At 52.1% G+C, this 19,273-nt stretch overlaps 1 protein-coding gene across 2 annotated transcripts in view; it reads right to left on the reverse strand.

The window, feature by feature from the left end:
• Positions 1 to 19,273, reverse strand: part of LTBP2 (latent transforming growth factor beta binding protein 2) — a 98,831-nt gene that overhangs the window by 30,691 nt on the left and 48,867 nt on the right. For both annotated transcript variants that reach the window (XM_061181050.1, XM_061181051.1), the window contains exons 6-10: positions 18,550 to 18,756; positions 17,414 to 17,700; positions 16,294 to 16,396; positions 4,721 to 4,795; positions 1,640 to 1,762 (exon numbers count right to left, since the gene is read on the reverse strand). In XM_061181050.1, coding sequence (XP_061037033.1) covers positions 1,640 to 1,762; positions 4,721 to 4,795; positions 16,294 to 16,396; positions 17,414 to 17,700; positions 18,550 to 18,756 — 795 coding nt within the window. The remainder of the gene's footprint in view (positions 1 to 1,639; positions 1,763 to 4,720; positions 4,796 to 16,293; positions 16,397 to 17,413; positions 17,701 to 18,549; positions 18,757 to 19,273) is intronic.

Raw genomic sequence — 19,273 nt, forward strand, 5'->3', positions numbered from 1 at the left:
ACGGCAGGAGGGGATGGGCAGGTGGCCAGCGGGAGGGGAAAGGCAGTGGGTGGAGGAGTGGCCGGCCACGTGCGTTCAGATTGGCTTGGCCTGCATCTCAATGTAGAAGTTGGGGCCCTGAAAATGCTCACAGAACATTAGGAAGAGTAGCTGCAGGAAAGCTTTTAGCACCTCCTCATGTTATCTGTTTGACCCTCACCCTCATGTGGGGAAGCTGAGAGCAGGAAATGCGGATGTGTCTGCTTGTCTCAGATTCTGAGTCTATATGTGTTTACAAAAGCCCATCCTGGGCAGCACGAGGGAGGGGCGGTGTGCTCTGAGGGCCACAGTCTCCCTGGGGAGACGAGACGAGGCGAGAACCACAGGCCTGATGGGGAGCTTTGAGGACCAGGCCCTGTCTTGGTCGTCTTTGCAGCCCAGGCACCCTGGGCAATGTCTGGTGCATGTAGATACTCAGTAAATGCTCGCTAGATTGATGGCTGGCTGCCTGGATCCATGAATCAAAATCCCGTGGGCTGCAGTGAGTGTGAGCCACGCTGGGTTTAGGAAATAAGAACACCAAGGGCCATCTCTGCCTCCCTGCATGAAGGGTCTTTTTCCAGAACTAATAAATAAGTCACCATGAACTCTTCCTGAGAGTGGCCAGCTGGGTTCTCCCCATTCTGGGTCCCCTCATTCTCTGCTGTCCCTTTAAGGCTCTTACTATCTAAGGCTCTTACTATCTCCTTGCCCTGGGGATGCTGGGTCCAGTCTTTCCCTCACATGGGTGCCCCCTCTGGGTGGTGCTGGAGTCAGTTCGTCTTGTGGCTTCCCCAGACCCAGTACCTGGCAGTTCACAGACTGAGGGCTTGGCCGGCCACAGGGAACTCTGCTGAGCCTTGGGCGGCCCACCTGACCTGGGCGGCTACTTTGCAGAGGCCAGTCGGGACTGGTTTTATTCAGTACTGGTACTGGTTTTATTCAGTACTGGCCAGACCTCCCTGGTCTGGCTGCACCATCAGCTCTGCCATGGGGAGTGGCAGGTGGAGGGGGGCACTGCCAGCCTGGGCCTCTCCCAGCTGGAAACCACAGAGGCCACTGGAAACAGCTGTCTGGGTATTCACGCATGAACACACATGGACACGATGTTGATACGACTAGTGACACGTACGCGCTCATGGACACACGGGGACCGCAGGATTGTGGAAAGGCCCCAGGGCCGGCAGCAGTGCCGCTCCTGCTATGGGCAGGTTCCTTAAGAAAGGTCTGCAGTGAAAGGACCAGGTTGCTAAGCTCAGGCACTGGAAGAGGCAGCCACAGCTCAGCCAGACATCACAGCAGGGGCAACATACATCCTCCCAAAGCGGATGAGGCAACAGATGGGACAGTAATGATGAGAGAAAAAACAGAGGAGGTAGAAAATCCCAAACTGCAAAGCCCTCAAAGAAATACCTAAAGAAAACAGAGAAGCAGTGACTGTCTCCGTCCCAGCGGGACGGGGGATCAGGTTTGGTACTTGGGGCGCAGTTCCAGGTGGAGGAGCAGCCCCTGGACCCTGTGATAGGGTCTAGGGGCATTTCTGCTCTCAGTCTGGCCCATGGACCTTGAGGGTTCCATCTCGCCTCTCAGCGTCCCCACCCTGGGTCCCGCCTGCACTCACACACACAGCGACTCCTGGACGGATCCAGCAGGAGGCCGGGTCTGCAGGTGCACAGGTAGCTGCCCCTGGTGTTCACGCAATCCGAGTCCTCGCACAGGCCCAGGGTCAGGCACTCGTTGATATCTGCAGGGTTGGCGGAGATGACCAAGCGCCCCCCGACCCAGGCCTGATGGAGGGGAGGGGTCGGGGCAGAGTTCTCCTATGATTCTCCAAATAGAAGGACAGCAATAAGAGAGCTGCCGTTTACTAAGTGTGATCCCTCTCTCCGGGCCTCAGTTTCTCATTTGTAAACTGGGGATAATAATAGTAACGATGATGTAGTCCTGTTAGGAGGATAAAATGAGATAAAAATTGTGAATCGCTGGGTCCAGGAACTGGTAATAATGGTCATAGTATTAAGAGCTAATGTTTATTGAGTGCCTCGTGCCATGTAGTATGCCAGGTTGTTTGCATATACCTTATTTAATTCTCACAATTTTATCAAGTAGGTCCACACAGCCTCATTTTATAAGTGAGGAAACTGAGGCTCCAGGAGTAACTTGCCCAAAGTCACTCAACTAGTAAGCGGCATCCTGGGAAGTAACAGGGGGAGTAGATGAGGGGAGAGTTTGAGTTGGAGGGTGGAGAACAGGCTGCCCAGTCCCTCCTATTCAGTCTTCCTTGAGAGACCCTGAAGCATCTCTGCGGGACCCAAGATCCAGGGACCATGTCCACAGTGAGAAGCTGCAGGATGGAGGGACACCGGCAAGGAAGAGGAGGCGGGAGGATGGAGGCAGGGGCTGGGAGGTGGCGCAGAGTTTTAAGAGGGCAGGGGGAATCACAATGCTCACACTCTGAGCTCCAAGAAGTCAGGGGCCCTCTTAGCGATGGCACCTTTGCTGATGATGGTGAGCATGGAAGATTTGTGATGGCCACCCACCTCCAGTGCCAGGAGATGACACATGGCAGCCCAGTGTCATCAGAGCCGCCTGCTCATTCACAGGCTTTGGGGAAATTGACACTGAGTACAGGAATAAAGGGGCTGAAGGATGACTCAGCTTGGGCACCAAGGGGAGCTACTGCTTAGCAGGGTGTTCTATTGGGAGGGAGAGCTGGGAAGGGGAACTGATCTGTTTGCCTCCAGTCTATGGCCAGAGTGATGTCTAAACACAAATCTGACTTGCTTCCTGTCTGCTTGAGAAGCTTCTGGGCTCCCCATCACCTCCTAGAGGGAGCTTCTAAACCCTCACGTGGTATCCAATGCCCTCCACCATTTTCCAAAAGACTGTGGGTGGGCCGGTGGCTCTGATGAGACCCTGGGATGCCCTTGTTATCTCCTGTGGGTGCACTGGCTGTACTCCAGCCAGCCCAAACTGCTCCTTTGCTCATACTGGTGCCTCGGCCTGGAATGCCCGCATCCCCTTTTAGCTGGCCAACTCTATTCATTTTTTAAGTCTAGGTCAGGTATCACCTGAAACCTTCCCTGATCCTCCAGTCTGGGAAGGGGTCCCACCGTAGGATCCCACAGCACCCAGTGCCTCTTTCTCTCGAGAGCACTTCTCTCATAGTGTGTAATTGTTAAGGCATCTGTCTTCACCTGGGGCAGCGGCTGTGTCTTATCCATCACTGTGAACTAACACCTAGCACAGTGTATGCAGCTCATAGCAATACCCCAAAATTAGCCTGTGGAAGTAGGAGAGAAGGATGGAGAGAGGAGGGATGGTGCCTGCAGGTGCAGAGATGAGCGGGTCCCATCCCAGACAGGGAGACCACAGCCACAGACATGGGAAGGGAGAGGTTTCAGGGGCAGGGCCTCCTGGGGAGGGCACCTTGGCATCCTGAATCCTGTGGGCTTGGTGGAGGGAGGACAGAGAGCACATTCGAGATCCTGGGAATAACTTTAACACTGCACACTGGGAAACCTGCCAGGCAGAGAGGCCACTGAGGACAGTTTAGATATGAGCAGCCCCACTGTGCTCTCTAAGGGCAAAAATACCAACTTCTCTCCACACCACTGTCCGTGAGGTCCTTGCCTCATTGCCCTGGAGGGAGGCTAAGCCTGGGCTGGGCTGGGTCAGAGGCCTGCCCTTTTGCCTGGTCCAAGCACCTGTTCTTATCCATGGGCCAGAAATCCCCACAGGCAGATAGCTCAGCCACCCCAGACCCCTCTCTCCTGAAGCCTCCAGGGGGAGGGGACCTAGGAGACCATCTGAGTCAATCCCCTGTCTCTAACCTTGCTTCAACCAAAGCGACTGTACAGACAGCGATTTGTCCAGTTCCCAAAGCTCTCCAAAGGGGCAGCTGCCTCAACCCCAGGAGCCTCCCACTGGCTGGAAGGCCCAGCTCATATCTCACCTATTGCTAGGTCCACAGCCAACAAGGGGTCCCTGCTCAGAGACATGGCTGAACCCCCCCTTCCCACTCTTCTGTCCCGAGGTGCCCCTGGGCCTTGTCCCTCTGGGGGCCTCTAATGCAGAGCACCTGGGCCTCAGCTGGCCTTACAGAGCCTACCAGCCAGGCCAGCAAGGCCAAGAACTGTGCTTTATGGTCTCCCTTCCCCACTCCCCCTCCATCCCCTCCACCTGTGCCCTCCCCGCTCCCGGCTGCGGGAAGGAGGCCTGAGCAGCTGAGGTGCTTTGCTGGGAAGAGTCCATAGTGGTCCCCACCAGCTCAGGCTGACTTGATCTCCCACCCTGGAGTCAAAAGTCTTCCCATTCCAGGGAGAGCAGCCCAGGAGGTGAGTGGATATGCGGGGACCGTGGGGCACCTTGAGATACAGCACAACACAGCCCTACAGAGGCACACACCCAGATCTGGGTGGGGGTGGGTAGAGTTGGGGAGGAGGGGAGGGCTTGGCTCCCAGGCCCTTTCTCAGCTTGCTCTATCACTATCCTCTGACTTCCTTGGGCCCCTGGAAGCAGCAGCCCCCATAGCTCCCCCAAGATGGCGCTTAGAGGCGCCCAATGGAGACCACTCAGACAGTGGCAGCTGCTCCTTCTATCATGGGGGTGATAGATAGAAGGGATGGGGGTGTCTCCCCGCATCATCAAGCCTCTGTTATTTCTGCTCCCCAAGCCCAGCCCTGTCCCTGGTCATTCTTACCTTGGCAGTGAGTGAGGTTCAGTCTCTTGTATCCCTGGGGACACTCCAGCTGGCCATTTTCAATCACTGGCGAGGCTAAGGAGTGAAGATACAGACAGATTTCACTGGAGGGCCCTTGGGCTCCTCTGTCACCCATGCTGGGAAGTGGGGTGCAGTCTGGATGTCCAGCCCACTCTGTAGCTGTGAGGCCCCATCCCCCCAAGCCATTGCCCTGGGTAGCTGCACCTCCTTAGCCGAAATCCCTTCCCTGGCTCTCACCAGGCTACTCTCAGCCCACCTTGTTATTACTAAAAATGATACCTAGTGACTATATATCTTATATATATAGTTATAATAATATTGTCATATAGTTATTAGATACAGTATATATTATATGAATCAATGTTATACAATATAACATGTGATTGAACAAATTTGTTTGTTTGTTTGTTTTTACTTTTTGTTTTTGAAGTAATTATGGATTTGCAGGACATTGCAAAAAATAGTACAGTGAGGTCCTGTGCATCCATCACCTACTTTCTCCCAGTGGCTGCATCTTACACAACTCTAGTTGTTTTGTTAGTTTTTAAACATCTGAATATGACAATTCACAGTCTGGTTCTAAGTTCAGTTTATTCTGAAACTTGGTCTGAATGCCACCCTAGCTGACAAATCCCCCCGATCCTGAAAGAAGCTCACCGTCGATCGCACTTATAAATCCATGATATCCATTCATTCACATTCACCAACCATGGGATGCTGTTGTTGAAATTTGGTTAGTAGATTTTCACGTTCCCTGAGGTCAGTTAGTTGTTTTTACAAATTCAAAAGGAGTTAGAAAATCCCAGTTCTTGAGTTTTTCAAGTATGCAAGTGGAGAGGATTTATAGCAGCAAATCACAGGATGATGGAATTTTTTCCAAACATTCATTTTCAAAAGGCTCTGTCCCACCACAACTTCCTTGAAAAGCAGCCCTGCTTAAAGTTTATAACAAAACTGGGCAGTGGTCTGAGTCCAGATGGGCCAATAAGGCAATAACTGTCAGTATTTTGGTGCTGATACATGTCCTATCTTGATTTCACACCATTCCTCTTACTTTAAAGAGAGAGAGAGAGAGAAAGTGTGCTTAAAAACAAAAACAAACAAAGAAACAAAAACAACTGACATTCAGTAAAAACAGGGAAAACATCTCCACTACCTTGGAGGGACAGACTCGTATGTCAACCTCCAAAGAAGTGCTTTGAAAGTGTTTTTTTTTTGAAGATTTTTTTTCTTGAAAAGCACTAGCAGGTCGTATACTATTGACAGCTACCTGTGATCACAGAAAAAGGCAGCAAATGTGCAACACCCATCTTTTTGTTTAAAAAAAATGAAGAAGAACTGCTCTTTCAGTTTGATGATTCCTTTGCCAAGACATAGCCAGTAATTCTCAAGGGGTACAGGCATTTCCACAGACACTATTCCAATATGAAGCTCCGTAAAGATACCTTTATACTTTAAAGGTCTTGTTTTATAAAGTTAACCGCATGATGACTTCCTGTGACAGCTTTGACTTCTTTGTGGCAATACCTTGCCTATGAAGGGTACGGGGAGGGGACTTTCCATTTAACATTCCCCAGCTCCATTGCCTTGCTGGTCCTAACATCAGCTGCTGTACTTATAGAGTTATTGGGTAAACCTTATTTTTATTCAAGAAGTCATTTACTGTTGAGAATATAGGTCTTCTATCTTCTATATAGGTTCAAGCTTTAGTGGTTTACGCAATAGACAGTTCTTCATATATTTTATTGCTGAAATAGATTCTTGCAAATACCAAGAGACATGTTAATAATACCTATACCTTCATCCAGTTATACAGCAAAATGTGAGTGTCTCAGTGTTTTAAAATGTTTTATTTTTTTTTGATTCTTTTTTTTTTTTGAACATTTATTTGTTTATTTATTTGGCTGCATCGGGTCTTAGTTGGGGCACGTGGGATCTTCGTTGCCACGTGCGAGATATTCGTTGTGGCATGCAGGATCTTTAGTTGTGGCATTCATGTGGGATCCAGTTCCCCGACCAGGGATCGAACCTGGGCCCCCTGCATTGGAAGCGGAGTCTTAGCCACTGGACCGCCAGGGAAGTTCTTAAAATGTTTTTCTAATCAAGATAGCTTTTACTCTATCATTAGCTGTTATCTCTGGGCACATTATACACTGAAGGCAAGGTCTGGTATTAACGATAGTAGATATAAGCTGTATTTTATATAGACTTCTTTTTTTTTTTTAATTAATTAATTATTTATTTATTTATTTTTGGCTGTGTTGGGTCTTCGTTTCTGTGCGAGGGCTTTCTCTAGTTGCGGCGAGCGGGGGCCACTCTTCATCGTGGTGCGGGGGCCTCTCACTGTTGCGGCCTCTCTTGTTGCGGAGCACAAGCTCCAGACGCGCAGGCTCAGTAGTTGTGGCTCACGGGCCTAGTTGCTCTGCGGCATGTGGGATCTTCCCGGACCAGGGCTCGAACCCGTGTCCCCTGCATTGGCAGGCAGATTCTCAACCACTGCGCCACCAGGGAAGCCCTATATAGACTTCTTGATCATTTGACTCCTGGGGTCCATTTTGGGTCCCATCTGAGAGGTCATCATTATTTTTACCTTGGAATATGGCCGATTATGTGTCAGAGGAGAAGTGTCAGCATTGCATTTTTAAAGGATTGCTTAGGATTATTCATATTATTTTATTTTATTTATTTATTTTTTAAAAGAGGATTTTTAAAATATTTATTTATTTATTTTTGGCTGCGTTGGGTCTTCGTTGCTGCGTGCGGGCTTTCTTTAGTTGTGGCGAGCGGGGGCTACTCTTCGTTGCGGTGTGCGGGCTTCTCACTGCGGCGGCTTCTCTTGTTGTGGAGCACAGGTTCCAGGTGCGCAGTCTCAGTAGCTGTGGCTTGCTGGCTCTAGAGCGCAGGCTCAGTAGTTGTGGCGCACGGGCTTAGTTGCTCCGCGGCATGTGGGATCTTCCTGGACCAGGGCTCAAACCCGTCTCCCCTGCATTGGCAGGCGGATTCTTAACCACTGAGCCACCAGGGAAGCCCCTCATATTATTTTAAATCCTGTTTCTCTGCAAGAATTTTTTAGAGTCATTTCTCCACTTGGTGAGGGCTGCTTTAGTTAAAACTAGACAACCTAACTGAAAAACCCCACAAACAGAGCATCGTCGTGCATTACACGTTGTGATACCAAAGACAAACATGAGGAGGTGCCGTGTTTCCCTGGAAGCCCCACACTTCCCTGAGGACACTTGCAACAGTCTGACATAGAGATCAAGTGAGGACATAAATTAGTAAAGCTTAATTTTTTTTTTAAGATTAAAGAACTGTAAATTGAAGTTGTAATTTTTTTTTTTTTGCCACGGATGGTCTTCCCCAGGGTTTGCATGTTCTTCCACATGGGGACTGGGTTTCGGCCTAAAAGGCCGCTGTGTGGCGATAAGTGAGTATTCTGAAAATGCTGACATTGAGAAGTAGGATGGGGTGAGGCCGGGAAATGTGAGCGCCTGGCCCGGGGCCTGGTGGCATGAACTGAAGACAGGGAGGAAGAAAGAAAGAGGGGAAATTGTTTGGAGAAACTCAGAAAGCAAGCTGATTAGATGCAGGAGCAGAAGGTGGGAAGGAATATCTTGAGGCTGATGCCAGGGGCCGGGAGAACTGAGACAAGGGGACATCTGGACAGGCCTTCGGAGGCGTGAGGGCTTTGGTGCATATCGTCCTGTCTGTTTCTCATAATAACCCTGCAAGCAGGGGTCATTATCCCCATTTAACAGGTTAGGAAGGAAGGTGAAGCTCAGAGGGGGCCGAGTCGGGGTTGCAACCAAGCTTCTGGCTGCGAAGGGCACATCCCTCCTGCACCCAGATAGGAAGGGAGCGGGGAGCCAGGAGGCCAGGGCAGCAAGGTGGTGCCAGGAGGGAGGAGGTAGGCAGAAGGACCTTGCTTCTTTACGGAGCAGGAGAGGGGTGGCAGAGAGCTGGGTTCAGAGTAAGGCTGGGAACCAGCTGTGGCACCTGCAGGGTACCCCGAGAAGCTGAGCAATGTGTGAACTGAGAGGAGTGGGGCTCATCCATTAGTCTGGAAGCATGCGCTTTTTCTAGAAAGTGATTTCCTCCTGAGAGGACTCTGCCTTCTCACTGGCCTGAAGAGAAACTGTCGGCTAGACAGCCCTTGGTGAGGGCAGGCTTCTAGAGAGAAAGAAGTGTCAAAGCCAGCGTCCCTGGTGAGACGCCCATTTTTGCCAGCACCCCACACCCCACCCGCCCCGAACCAGGGCCCTCAGCGCCCTTCCTCAAACCTCACAGAGGTCGCCTATAGGGGGCTGGGTCCCAGCTTCTGTAAGACCAAGTGCAGCAGCCAATCCAGGAAAATCTGCTTATATCTCTTTGGGGGAAAGAAAGTCGAAGTTGAGATGACCACATGGAAGGGAGAAACCTTGGCTTGGGGTGAGAACTCAGCACCCACCCACGGCTCTGGGTGAGATTTCGGCAGTGATGGGAGAGGGTGGGTATCACCAGGCGCACCTCTCGAGTGCTCCCACCACACGTAGGCCTTCCCTTGCTGTAGTGCTTAATGGACTGTGCTGTGGCTGCCTGTTTGCTTGTCCATCTCCCCTGCTAGCGTATAAGCTCTGTGAGGACAGGGACCTTGCCTTCTTTGTCATTGCTATGCCTCTGGAGTCAAGCACAGCACACGGAATAGTATAGGCAATCAAAAGGGAATGAGTAATAATAGCAGACACTAAAATAGCTCATACTATGGGCTAGGTCCTATTATAAAGGCTTTACAGGTAATAACTTATTTAATCCTCATAACAGGCCTTGGAGAGACTTACTAATATTATCCCCATTTTACACATGAGCAAACTGAGGTACAGAGAGGTTAGGAAACATGCCCAAGGTCACCCAGCTGGTGGATTGAGCTGGGATTATGCATCTGCTTCCAGAGGATAAATTCTGAACTATTCCTCTCTACTGCCTACAAATAAATAGATGAATGAATGAATTCATGACGAGCCTTAGGAGTTGTCTAGGCCAAGAATCTTAGGGTCCAGAGGCCACAGGGAGATGCCTGCTCAGCAGGAAGCATATCACCCTTCCTGGGAGCTCCTCCTCTCCCTTTTTTAGAACAAGGGATCAGGAGAGTGAGTGGGGGAAAAAAGGCAGGGACACCCAGAAGGAGGTCAGAAGAAGTAATCAGATGCTGGGCAAATGCTCCGTAATGTGTACAACCAAAGCATCATGTAGAATCGGTAAAGGAAATAGTGAAAAACCTGTACTCCTCCCATGGCCCCTCAGCCAGATCAAGGATAAATCAAGGGTCAGAGAGCAGAGGACTTGTGGATCTGGAAAAAGAGAGTGGCTGATCTGGGATTCCTGTGGGTGCTTCAAAGAGGCTCTTGGGAAGTGGTCTTGCAGCTTGGACTTTGACCTGAGGAGCCAAAGCAGCTCCTGAGGGGTCAGCTGGACTCAACCTCAACTCCAAGGAGTCTGAACGTCACCAAATGCCCGTGAAGCACGTAGGGCAGACATGCATGACTTTCCTGGTCAGGAAACCTGGGCCATGCAGGCCTGGAGCTCAGGTCTTCTGGCCCCGGCCCCCGGCCCTGTCCACTCACTGCTGCATCTTGGTTGCTCACAGATGGGGAAGGAAGCAGAGGGTCCCCTGGCTGCAGCCTGCCCCCACCCTGCTGATTCTCACCCTTGGCTGCTGGAATTCCCAAGGAGGCCTCAACAAGAGCAAACTGATTGCTGGAGACAGTTTTGGCCCTGACTCCGAGACAGAGCTCGGGGAGGAGACGGTGGAGACATATGTCTGGCCACAGGGCTGTTTACAAGTCACGCTGATCTCAATCTGTGATGACAGATGGCTGCAGCAGGGAGATGTGGAGGGTCCCTTGCCACACACCCTTCTGCCCAGAGAACAGATACACACACACACACACACACACACACACACACACACACTGGACGAGGCTAAGTTTGATGCACAGGGGCACGTGAGCAGGCTGGAGCTGAACACTTGATCTGCAAACTTCAGGTGGGTAAGCTGGAAAGAAACTTTGACTCCCCGGGAGCAGTGGAAAGAGTGTGGGTGCTGGGGCAGCCAGACTTGCATCTAATTCCTGGCTCCACTCTGACTAGCCGTGTGACCTGGGCACATTTCTTAACCTCCTTCAGTCTTAAATTTTTCACCTGTAGAAGTGGGGACAGAAACTCAGTTCGTGGGTTGTTGTGAGGATTAACTTTACTGAAACAACCAATGTCAGACTGAAACTAGCATAATGCCTGGCACAGTCCCTGTAGATGTTCCTCAAGCCTCCCTCCCTCCCTCCCTCCCTCCCTCCCTCCCTTCCTTCCTTCCTTCCAGAAACACAGTTTCAAGGAAAGCAAGCTGGCCTGCTGCCCCTCACTGGCTGGAGAGACTTGGGCAAGTTACTCTCTGAGCCTTGGTTTTCTTATCAGCAAAATGGGGATGACTTTTCCTTTCTCAGAGGGTTATTGTGAACACTAAACAGGCATGCAAAACTCTGAGCATGATGCTTGTCACATATTGGTAATTATAATAATGTCCATTATTCCAGATTTTCCTCCTTGGTTAAGTCCTAATGGATCCCCCAATGATTGTGGAAATGCCACCCAAAGACAGGCTCTGACTGCTTCCTCGGGAGGCTCCGGAGCCAAAGTGGGTGTCTTGGTCACCATGAACAGTGAGGTGGAGAGGGGTCTGGTCAGACCCCTGGCTCAGACAGGTGCCACCCCAGCCACCCCAACCCTATCCCTCCCCAGGGCTCTCCAGGCCAGAGATGCCACGTGTCAGTGACACCCCTGCTAGGGTAGGGAGGGTGCTAACTTGAGCTGAGGCACAATTCCCAGGAGGCTTCGAGTCCCTTGGAAGCTCTCAGAACAACCCCGAGCCAAAGAATCACGGCTTTTATCAGCCCAACAACTGGAATTCTGAAAATCTCATTTCTTTAGGGCAGGAGACTGGGCGTCTGACCCAGAGTTACAGAGAACAGGAGCTCCACCCCGGCACAGCTGTTCCCCCAGCCGGGGTCCTCTAGCTCAGCGAATGCCTAAGCCAAGAAGCAGAGGAAGGGGATTACAGAGCTATTAGAAGCAGGGCTCTGGGGTCACATAGACCTGGAGTTTCAGGCCCAATTTCCTCATCTGTAAAATGAAGATAGTAACACCCACCTAGAGATGTTGTTAGGATGCAACGAAATGAGAATGAACTTATCGTGGTGCTTGGCGCGTGTTACATCCTCTGAATAAAGGGCCGCTAATGAGGACGTGATGAGAGTGAGGCTGCCGTGACTCGCCCTAGGGTTCTCTGCTCCAGCCTCCTCAGACATCACCTTCACATGCCCACTCTCCCCGGGGGCTGGCATCACAGACCTACACCTGGAACACTCCTTGTGGGCAAGGGCCATGGCAAAACCCAGCCAAACCAAGGCTTTCCTTCTATTGAGAGTTTCAAATAAATTTTCAGATGTATATATAAACCTACATTCCTTCAAAAATCAATTTCCTTCCCCCACGCCTTCCACACACCTGTTCTTGGTAGGCATGCTCCTCGTGGCGGGGAGTTCAGTACTTCTGGAAACATCCCATTATATTGCTGGGCAGCTGCAGTTTTTAATAAGTTGTCCCTACTGCTCAGTTTCCAGTTGAGTTCTGCCTACTAGAAACATCCACACATCGGCTTTTGCCCACCCCCTGAAACCACACGGAACAAGCCTACCCACTTCCCCCCAACCCCTGGATGTTTCTTTCATCACATCTCTGTTCATTCAGGCCTGTACTGCAGGTTGCTGCCCTGCCTGTCTGTTCAATCCAATCTTCTGGCAGGATGTTGTCCTTCATGTATACGTGGAATACAGTCCTGGGATGCACCCTCTTGACTGTAAAATCCTTGTCTAGCATCCTGATTTGTATTGTCTTCAGGTTGCCCAACGCCCCCCTCCCCAGAATGATTAGGGAGATCCTGGTCCCCTAAGAATCAGACACACTGTGGTTTGAATCCTAGCTCCCCTGTCCTAGCTGTGTGACCTTGGACGAGTTCCTCAGCCCTCTCTGAGCTACATTTTTCTCCTCCGTCAAATGGGGATAAAGATCCTTAGCTTGCTGCTGGTTGTGACAATGAAATGAGATCATGTAGGTGCAAAGCACGGCATAGTGTAAAACTTCAGTACCTGGCAGCTATTATTGTTTTTAAGAGAGAAAGATGCAGAATTCCTTGAAGGGGAAGAGCAAGAGCATCAGCTCTCCCTGGAGACACAGGGAGGGGCCTGGATTCTGCGGTGAACTCATCCTACGCCGGGCAGTCGGAGAGATGGTCTCGTGGCAAACAGCCGCGACCCACCACTGCGGGCCGTGCGCCGTGTGCCAGCCCGGCCTGCCCCAGCAAAGGGGCCTTGGGGTTGACACAGCCAGTGCCAAGCCAGATGGGGCAGCGGCCAACTTTCCAGTCAACACAGATGTCTGTCTTTCTCAGATGAAAACTCAAAAATGTGGCCTCAGTCAAAGTGGCTTTGGAGAGCTGTGTGCTCTCCAGACCCTGCAGAAGCTCTGAGCTGAGACTTTTGATAACTCCCCAGGGGTCAGGATGATGTGGCTCAGGCCAGGTCCTGGCAGGTCAGCTGCATCTGTCACTCAGAGTGAAGGGAGAAAGGTGGGGGGACCAGAGGCTGGCCTAGGTTGACTCTCTGAGCCATTTCCCTGAGAAAGAAGGCACTGAGGAATTTTTCTGGAAGAAAAGGGATTTGTGCCATGTAACTGAGACTTCAAGGCAGTCCTTTCCCGTGTCAGAAACAGCAGCACTCTGCAGGGACCTTCTTCAGCAGTCCTGTACAGCCTCAGAAGCCAAAGGTGATTTAGCGGAAGCCATGAAGTCATGTGGTTTCCCCCCCCACCCCCGCCCGCTGCTGGCTTCATTACTCCCCTCACCCCCTGATTCTACTAGACCACCTTGTTGGGGATGACAAAGCCCTTCCCTGAGGGGCACAGCCTTATTTTATCAGAAGAGAAATAGAGGTTCAGAGGGGCAGAGCCACCAGGGCTGAGAATGTTCCAGAACTCAGGAGTATGCCTGTCTTGTTAACCATTCCCAAACCTACCCCAGCAGCTCGTCTTTTTTCCCAGAGTCTGGCACAGTAGCTTGCCTGTCTTGCCTACTTAAAGAAACATTCCCCACCCCGGCCCCAGGCTTGGGCCTGGAGCTAGGTGTCTGGCACCCTGTCAACACAAACAAGGTTCCCCAGCATCTTGCCCCTTCTCTCTACAATGCCCAGCTGCACTTTAATGCACTTTAAATGTTTACATTGCCCTTTGTAATTTCTTGCTCAGTGTGGGGAATGCCTAACATTCCAGGGTCTGCACCCTGGTGCCCAGCTTGCTGAGGTGTGCTGCACACAGTGAGGGCTGGTGCTAGGAGGGGACAGGGAAGGGGTGGGTGCTCAGCCTTGGGTGTGCTATGCTCCAGGAAGTGTTCTCACTCTCTCCATCTCACCTGCCTGTGCAATTTCCTTGGGTTGTTAAGCTCTTTCCCATCTCTTTGGCCCACTCTAGTAATTCTATTTTTTTAAATAAATAATTTATTTATTTAATTTTGGGCTGCATTGGGTCTTTGTAGCCGCGCGGGTTTTCTTTAGCTGTAGTGAGCAGGGCCTTCTCGTTGCAGTGGCTTCCGTTGTTGTGGAGCACGGGCTCTAGGCGCGCAGGCTCAGTAGTTGTGGTGCATGGGCTTAGTTGCTCCGCGGCATGTGGGATCTTCCTGGGCCGGGGCTTGAACCCATGTCCCCTGCATTGGCAGGTGGATTCTTAACCACTGCGCCACCAGGGAAGCCCTACTCTAATAATTCTTCACACCTCATCCTGGATGTCGCCTCTACAAGAAGCTTTCCCTGATCCACCAGTTTGGGGAAGGATCTCCTATCACACGGTGTACAGATGTGCAGGTTGTGCACTGCACAAAAGCACCACATCTAACAGAATCATTGGCATCCTGGATTTGTCTAATTATAAAGACTATTTTGAACACGTGGAAGGGGCACCTTTCTCTAATTTGCACAAAGGTGGTCCCGGTTCTGCTGTCTGCACCCCGCTCCGCCACCAGCCTGTAAGCTTGGAGAGGGGAGGCACTGTTTCTACCTCGTTCTCCACTGTTAAGGCCTACACACTATGGGTACTTCAAATGGGTACTTCATCAGTGAAAATATTTGTTGGCTGAGGGGAGTGTGGGATGTGGAAGTCTCAACGGTGGGTCTGACCAGGAGGAAGAAAAGTGGTGAAAACATCTTTGGCCTGCAGGGGGAGATGTTGAGCAGCTCCACACACTCCTCCCAACGGGGCAGTGGGTCCAGTCCCTCTTCCCTTCTTGGAGGGATACTTCTAACAGTAATTATAACAGCTACCACTTACTGACCTAATGCTAAGTACAGGTGCCATCTCATTTACTCTCCACAGCTGCCCTACGAGGCTGGCACTATTACTGTCTCCATCTCACAGATGGGAGATGGGGCAGAGAGAGGTCAGCAGGCAGAGCTGGGACTGGTACCTGCCATGTACTGGATGCTCAAGCCTGAAAGCTTAATACTACCCTTTGGTGCTTCACCAAAAATTCTATCACACTGAGAAACTGTCCACATTTATTTTTAGTTTGGAGAATATGGTCACTGCTCCACAGCCAAGTCTGAAGTTAGGAACAGCCCTGCCACTCCCCACTTTGGGCTCTGGGCCAGGCCCCCCACAAAGCTGACTCACCGAGTTGACTTTTGACAGGCAAAAGAAATACATGCCAGGCCCGGACCCAAGCCCAGGAGTGAGGCCTGCAAGAGGAAGACAGGCTGAGCGGGCAGGAGCCACACTCAGGCATAGGTACCTTGTCACCTGCCTCCCAACTTTAAGATCAATGCCTATGAGAGTGGCATTTTGCTCACTCCTGAATTCTCAGTGCTCAGTATAGGCGAGGTACCTGGTGAGTATTTGCTGAATGAATGAATGAATATGTTAGGTTTTCCCACCACAAAAAAAAGGGCTGGGAGCTGAGTTTCCCATACCCCAAGGCTGAGGACATTCTGGGACAGATGCCCAACACTGGTTCAAAGGCTGAGAGGCAGGAAACAGGAGGTGAGGAGGAGACCTAGGGGTCCCTCCAGGGAGAGAGTGAGGGAAACACTGAGTCACTAAATCAAGACCTCTGGGCCACTGGTACCTGGGCAGGGGGTATGTGGAAGGGGGCTGAGGGGTAGAAGAGGGCCCAGCCTGGGATGTAATTCCTAAAATCTGAGCAAGAACAACTGGCAAAAGAGAGTAACCCATTCCAGGCCATCAGACCGAGCAGGCAGGCCACGCTGCACCTGGCAAAGGGTCTGAGCTGTCAGGAGCCTCCGCCACCAGCCAAAAGCACACTCAAGGCAGATTTGGAAAGCTTTCCTAGTTTACCAGCCTGTTCTACCTGCCTGGCCTCTGAGGCCCTGGTGGGAAATGCAGGGGGTGGTGCCTGCAGCAGAGGCCAGGCCCTGGGAGAGCTTTGCTGACAGCCCTGGACCCTGGCACCCAGCACTCACCTGGTCTGGGTGGACACGGGGCACAGGAGGTCACTCCCCAGAAGGCTCCCACACTGCCACAGCAGTCCTCTTGGGCAGTCAGCTCCAGCAGGGGGTTGGCACACTGGAAAAAAGGCCATGGACACTCATCACCTGCTTCCCTCCCCTGCTGTGCACAGAGATGTCGCAGGAAAGCCTGAGACATGAGCTCACCACTCACATCCTGCAGAGAATGCCCCCACCCAAGGGAGGGGAGGAGAGGGGAGGAGTTGTCCCGGAAGGAAGCAGTGAAACCCAAAGTCTACTCTGCCAGACCCTAAACTTGGGAGGGGAGTGGCAGGGACACATCCAGATAAGATCTTCTCTGTGAAGTCTGCAAACTGCCCCCATCCATGTTCCCAGCCCACAGAGGTTGGGCTTTCCTCCATCAAACTCCAGGGAATGCCAGGGCCACCTCCGTGAGCAGGGTCCATGCTCAGCGACACCACAGCTGAGAGGTCCCTAATCCCTTGTCTACTCCCTACCTCCCCCAGTTCCCAGGAGGGGTTTCCGGAAACGCCAAACTGCAATCCTAGGAAAAACCATCCTGGGTCTGGCTTAGCCCCTATCCTTAGGTGCCTGGACTCAGAAAAGTTCACATGATTTCCCATCACCAACTGAGGATGCCACCGGGGGTAGGGGGGATGGAGTGTCTTATCTTTGCACCGCCAAGGCTTTGGGGTTTAACCTGCATTTGCTAATTTCACATCTCTGTGACTCCACCCTTAACTGGAGACCAAACTCCTTCTCACCAGATCTAATAGCCCCACTACCCACGCACCGGGAGTCCTACACTCAGCTCCAGGAGAGCCCAGGATTTGCTGGGACACAAGGACGCTTGTTCCCCTCCAGAGGGGGCCTCTCTTGGGTCCTCTTCTGTGTGCCTGGCACTGACAGGTACCCAGTGTCGACCAAGTAGGAGGCTCAACCCCTCTACACTCAGGCAATTTTATGCCCTGAGTTTTCCCATGTGGAGAATGGGAGACCCTGTAGATTCACATTCCCTAAGAACAAGGAGGAGAGAGAGAAGGAGGAGGGGCACCGCAGGGAGCAGTCGTGGTCCCAGAAGACCCCGGGGCTGGGGCAGGAGCTGCATTCTCACCTGTCCGTTCACAGCACTCAGGTAGCACCGGCCCAGCAGTGCCGGAGGCCTAGGCACCACTAGGGGTGGTGGCCGAGGAACCTCTCCAGACCGAGCCGGGATGCTGTTGCTGTCCCAGTGACCATGGCCGGGGCTGGCGGGGAGCCAGGGCGAGGGTCTGGTCTCCACGCTGTTCTCCTCTGGGGCCTCCTCGACCTCGCCCCGTACCCGAGCCACCTGGTGGACCTGCACGGAGGCCTCAGGCGGGTGGTGGATGTGCACCTTCACCAAGGAGGGGTTCACAGAGGCTGGGCACAGGGGCTGGGGTCAGAGGCGGGGAAACAGGGCCCCACCCTCTGAGGAGTGGCAGCAGCCCTGGGCCAGGCGAGCCACTGGCTGTGTCTCCCCAAAGCTCGCCTCCATTTCTTCACTCTCTACTCAAAACCCAGAACAATACCCCAGGGAGGACAGGACCAAGCATAGACTCCTTCCCTCCACACCTTTTCTTGAAAAACCTTCATTACCAACTTCCAAACTACCTTCCTGATTCCACCTCCCCCCATGATCCTGCACAACCTTTGAGCTCCAGCCCAACAGACCCTGCATGGTCCCCACTACATGCCTTTGTTCACACCACTCCCTCTGCCCAGGAAGCCCTCCACTCCCCTCTGCTTAACCAAAGCCTACCCATTGTTTAAGGCCTAAGTGAAGTCCACCTCCCCCATGCAGCCTTCCCTGGACTCCCCAGGCTTGGGGCTCTCCATCCCCTGATCTCCTACAAAATTCTGTATTTTTTGTACCCTTTATTTGTCACCTAATAATGGAAGGCAGAGGAAAGGAAATGTTTTATGATGCCATTCTTTCTCATCCATCCTCCCTCTATTGTTCAGAACCATGGGTTCCTTGAAATCAGGACCCTACCCTTATACTCTTTTGTCTCCCCCATCGCACCCAGTAGGGGATAAGAGCAAAAAAAAAAAAAAAAAAAAAAAAAAAAATTGATGAACTCGGAAGGGCAGAGAAAAACTTAGGGAATGAAACTGAGTGCTAAGGGTAGAGGAGAAGCAAGGGCTGGAGACAGCTTCCCGTCCCCTCCATCAAGATGCCAGCACCCACCCTACGTGGTTACCCAGGTCGCCTCCCAGCCCCACACTCACCCAGCTGGTTGGAGAGAGGCAGCGTGAAGGTGGACTGCTTCAAGGGGCCCTGTGGCGAGGCCCTGTGGTGGACCCCCTTCTCTGGAGGCTCCCTGTCCAGATTGGGGGAGGGCAGGTGGCAGAACTTCCCAGTGGAGTTGGTGGGGCACCAGCATTCGTCCCTACCAATGCAGCGGCCTCCATTCAGGCAGGGGATCTGGCAGAAATCTACAACATCGACCTCAAGGTGACGTGGTGGAAGAACACAGCAGTACCTATTATGTGGCCGCTGGGTGACAACAGGGAAGCAGGAGGAACAAGACCCCCAAATCTGGATGGCTTTGGGAACCGGGCACCCCCTGAAATGCAGGGACTTTCCAGGAAGCCTGGGAGGATGAAGGAGGACGGATAATAACAGGACTTGCCTTTCCTCCACCCTGCAGTAACCTGGGGCATGGGACGGGAGTGGGGGGCTGGGGGGGAGTGGCACTGTTAACGCCTTCACTTTTCTGTGGAGGAAACTTGGATTCAGAGAGGTTGTGTGACTTGCTCAGAGTCACATGTGACAGAGCTGGGTGAGGACTCAGCATTGTGTGATTGGAGACAACTCACAGGAGCCACGGTATGAGAGCACCCGGCCTCCTTCCTGCAGAAGAGCTGGGCTCCAGCCCAAGGCAGGCCTGTCCTTCTGGCCACCCCTGCACCCAGCCCCAGGGCCAGCCAGGAACCATGTGAACGGGGAATG

The sequence above is a fragment of the Eubalaena glacialis genome, chromosome 2 (genome assembly GCF_028564815.1).
Source record: "Eubalaena glacialis isolate mEubGla1 chromosome 2, mEubGla1.1.hap2.+ XY, whole genome shotgun sequence".
In the NCBI taxonomy this organism is placed as follows: Eukaryota; Metazoa; Chordata; class Mammalia; order Artiodactyla; family Balaenidae; genus Eubalaena; species Eubalaena glacialis.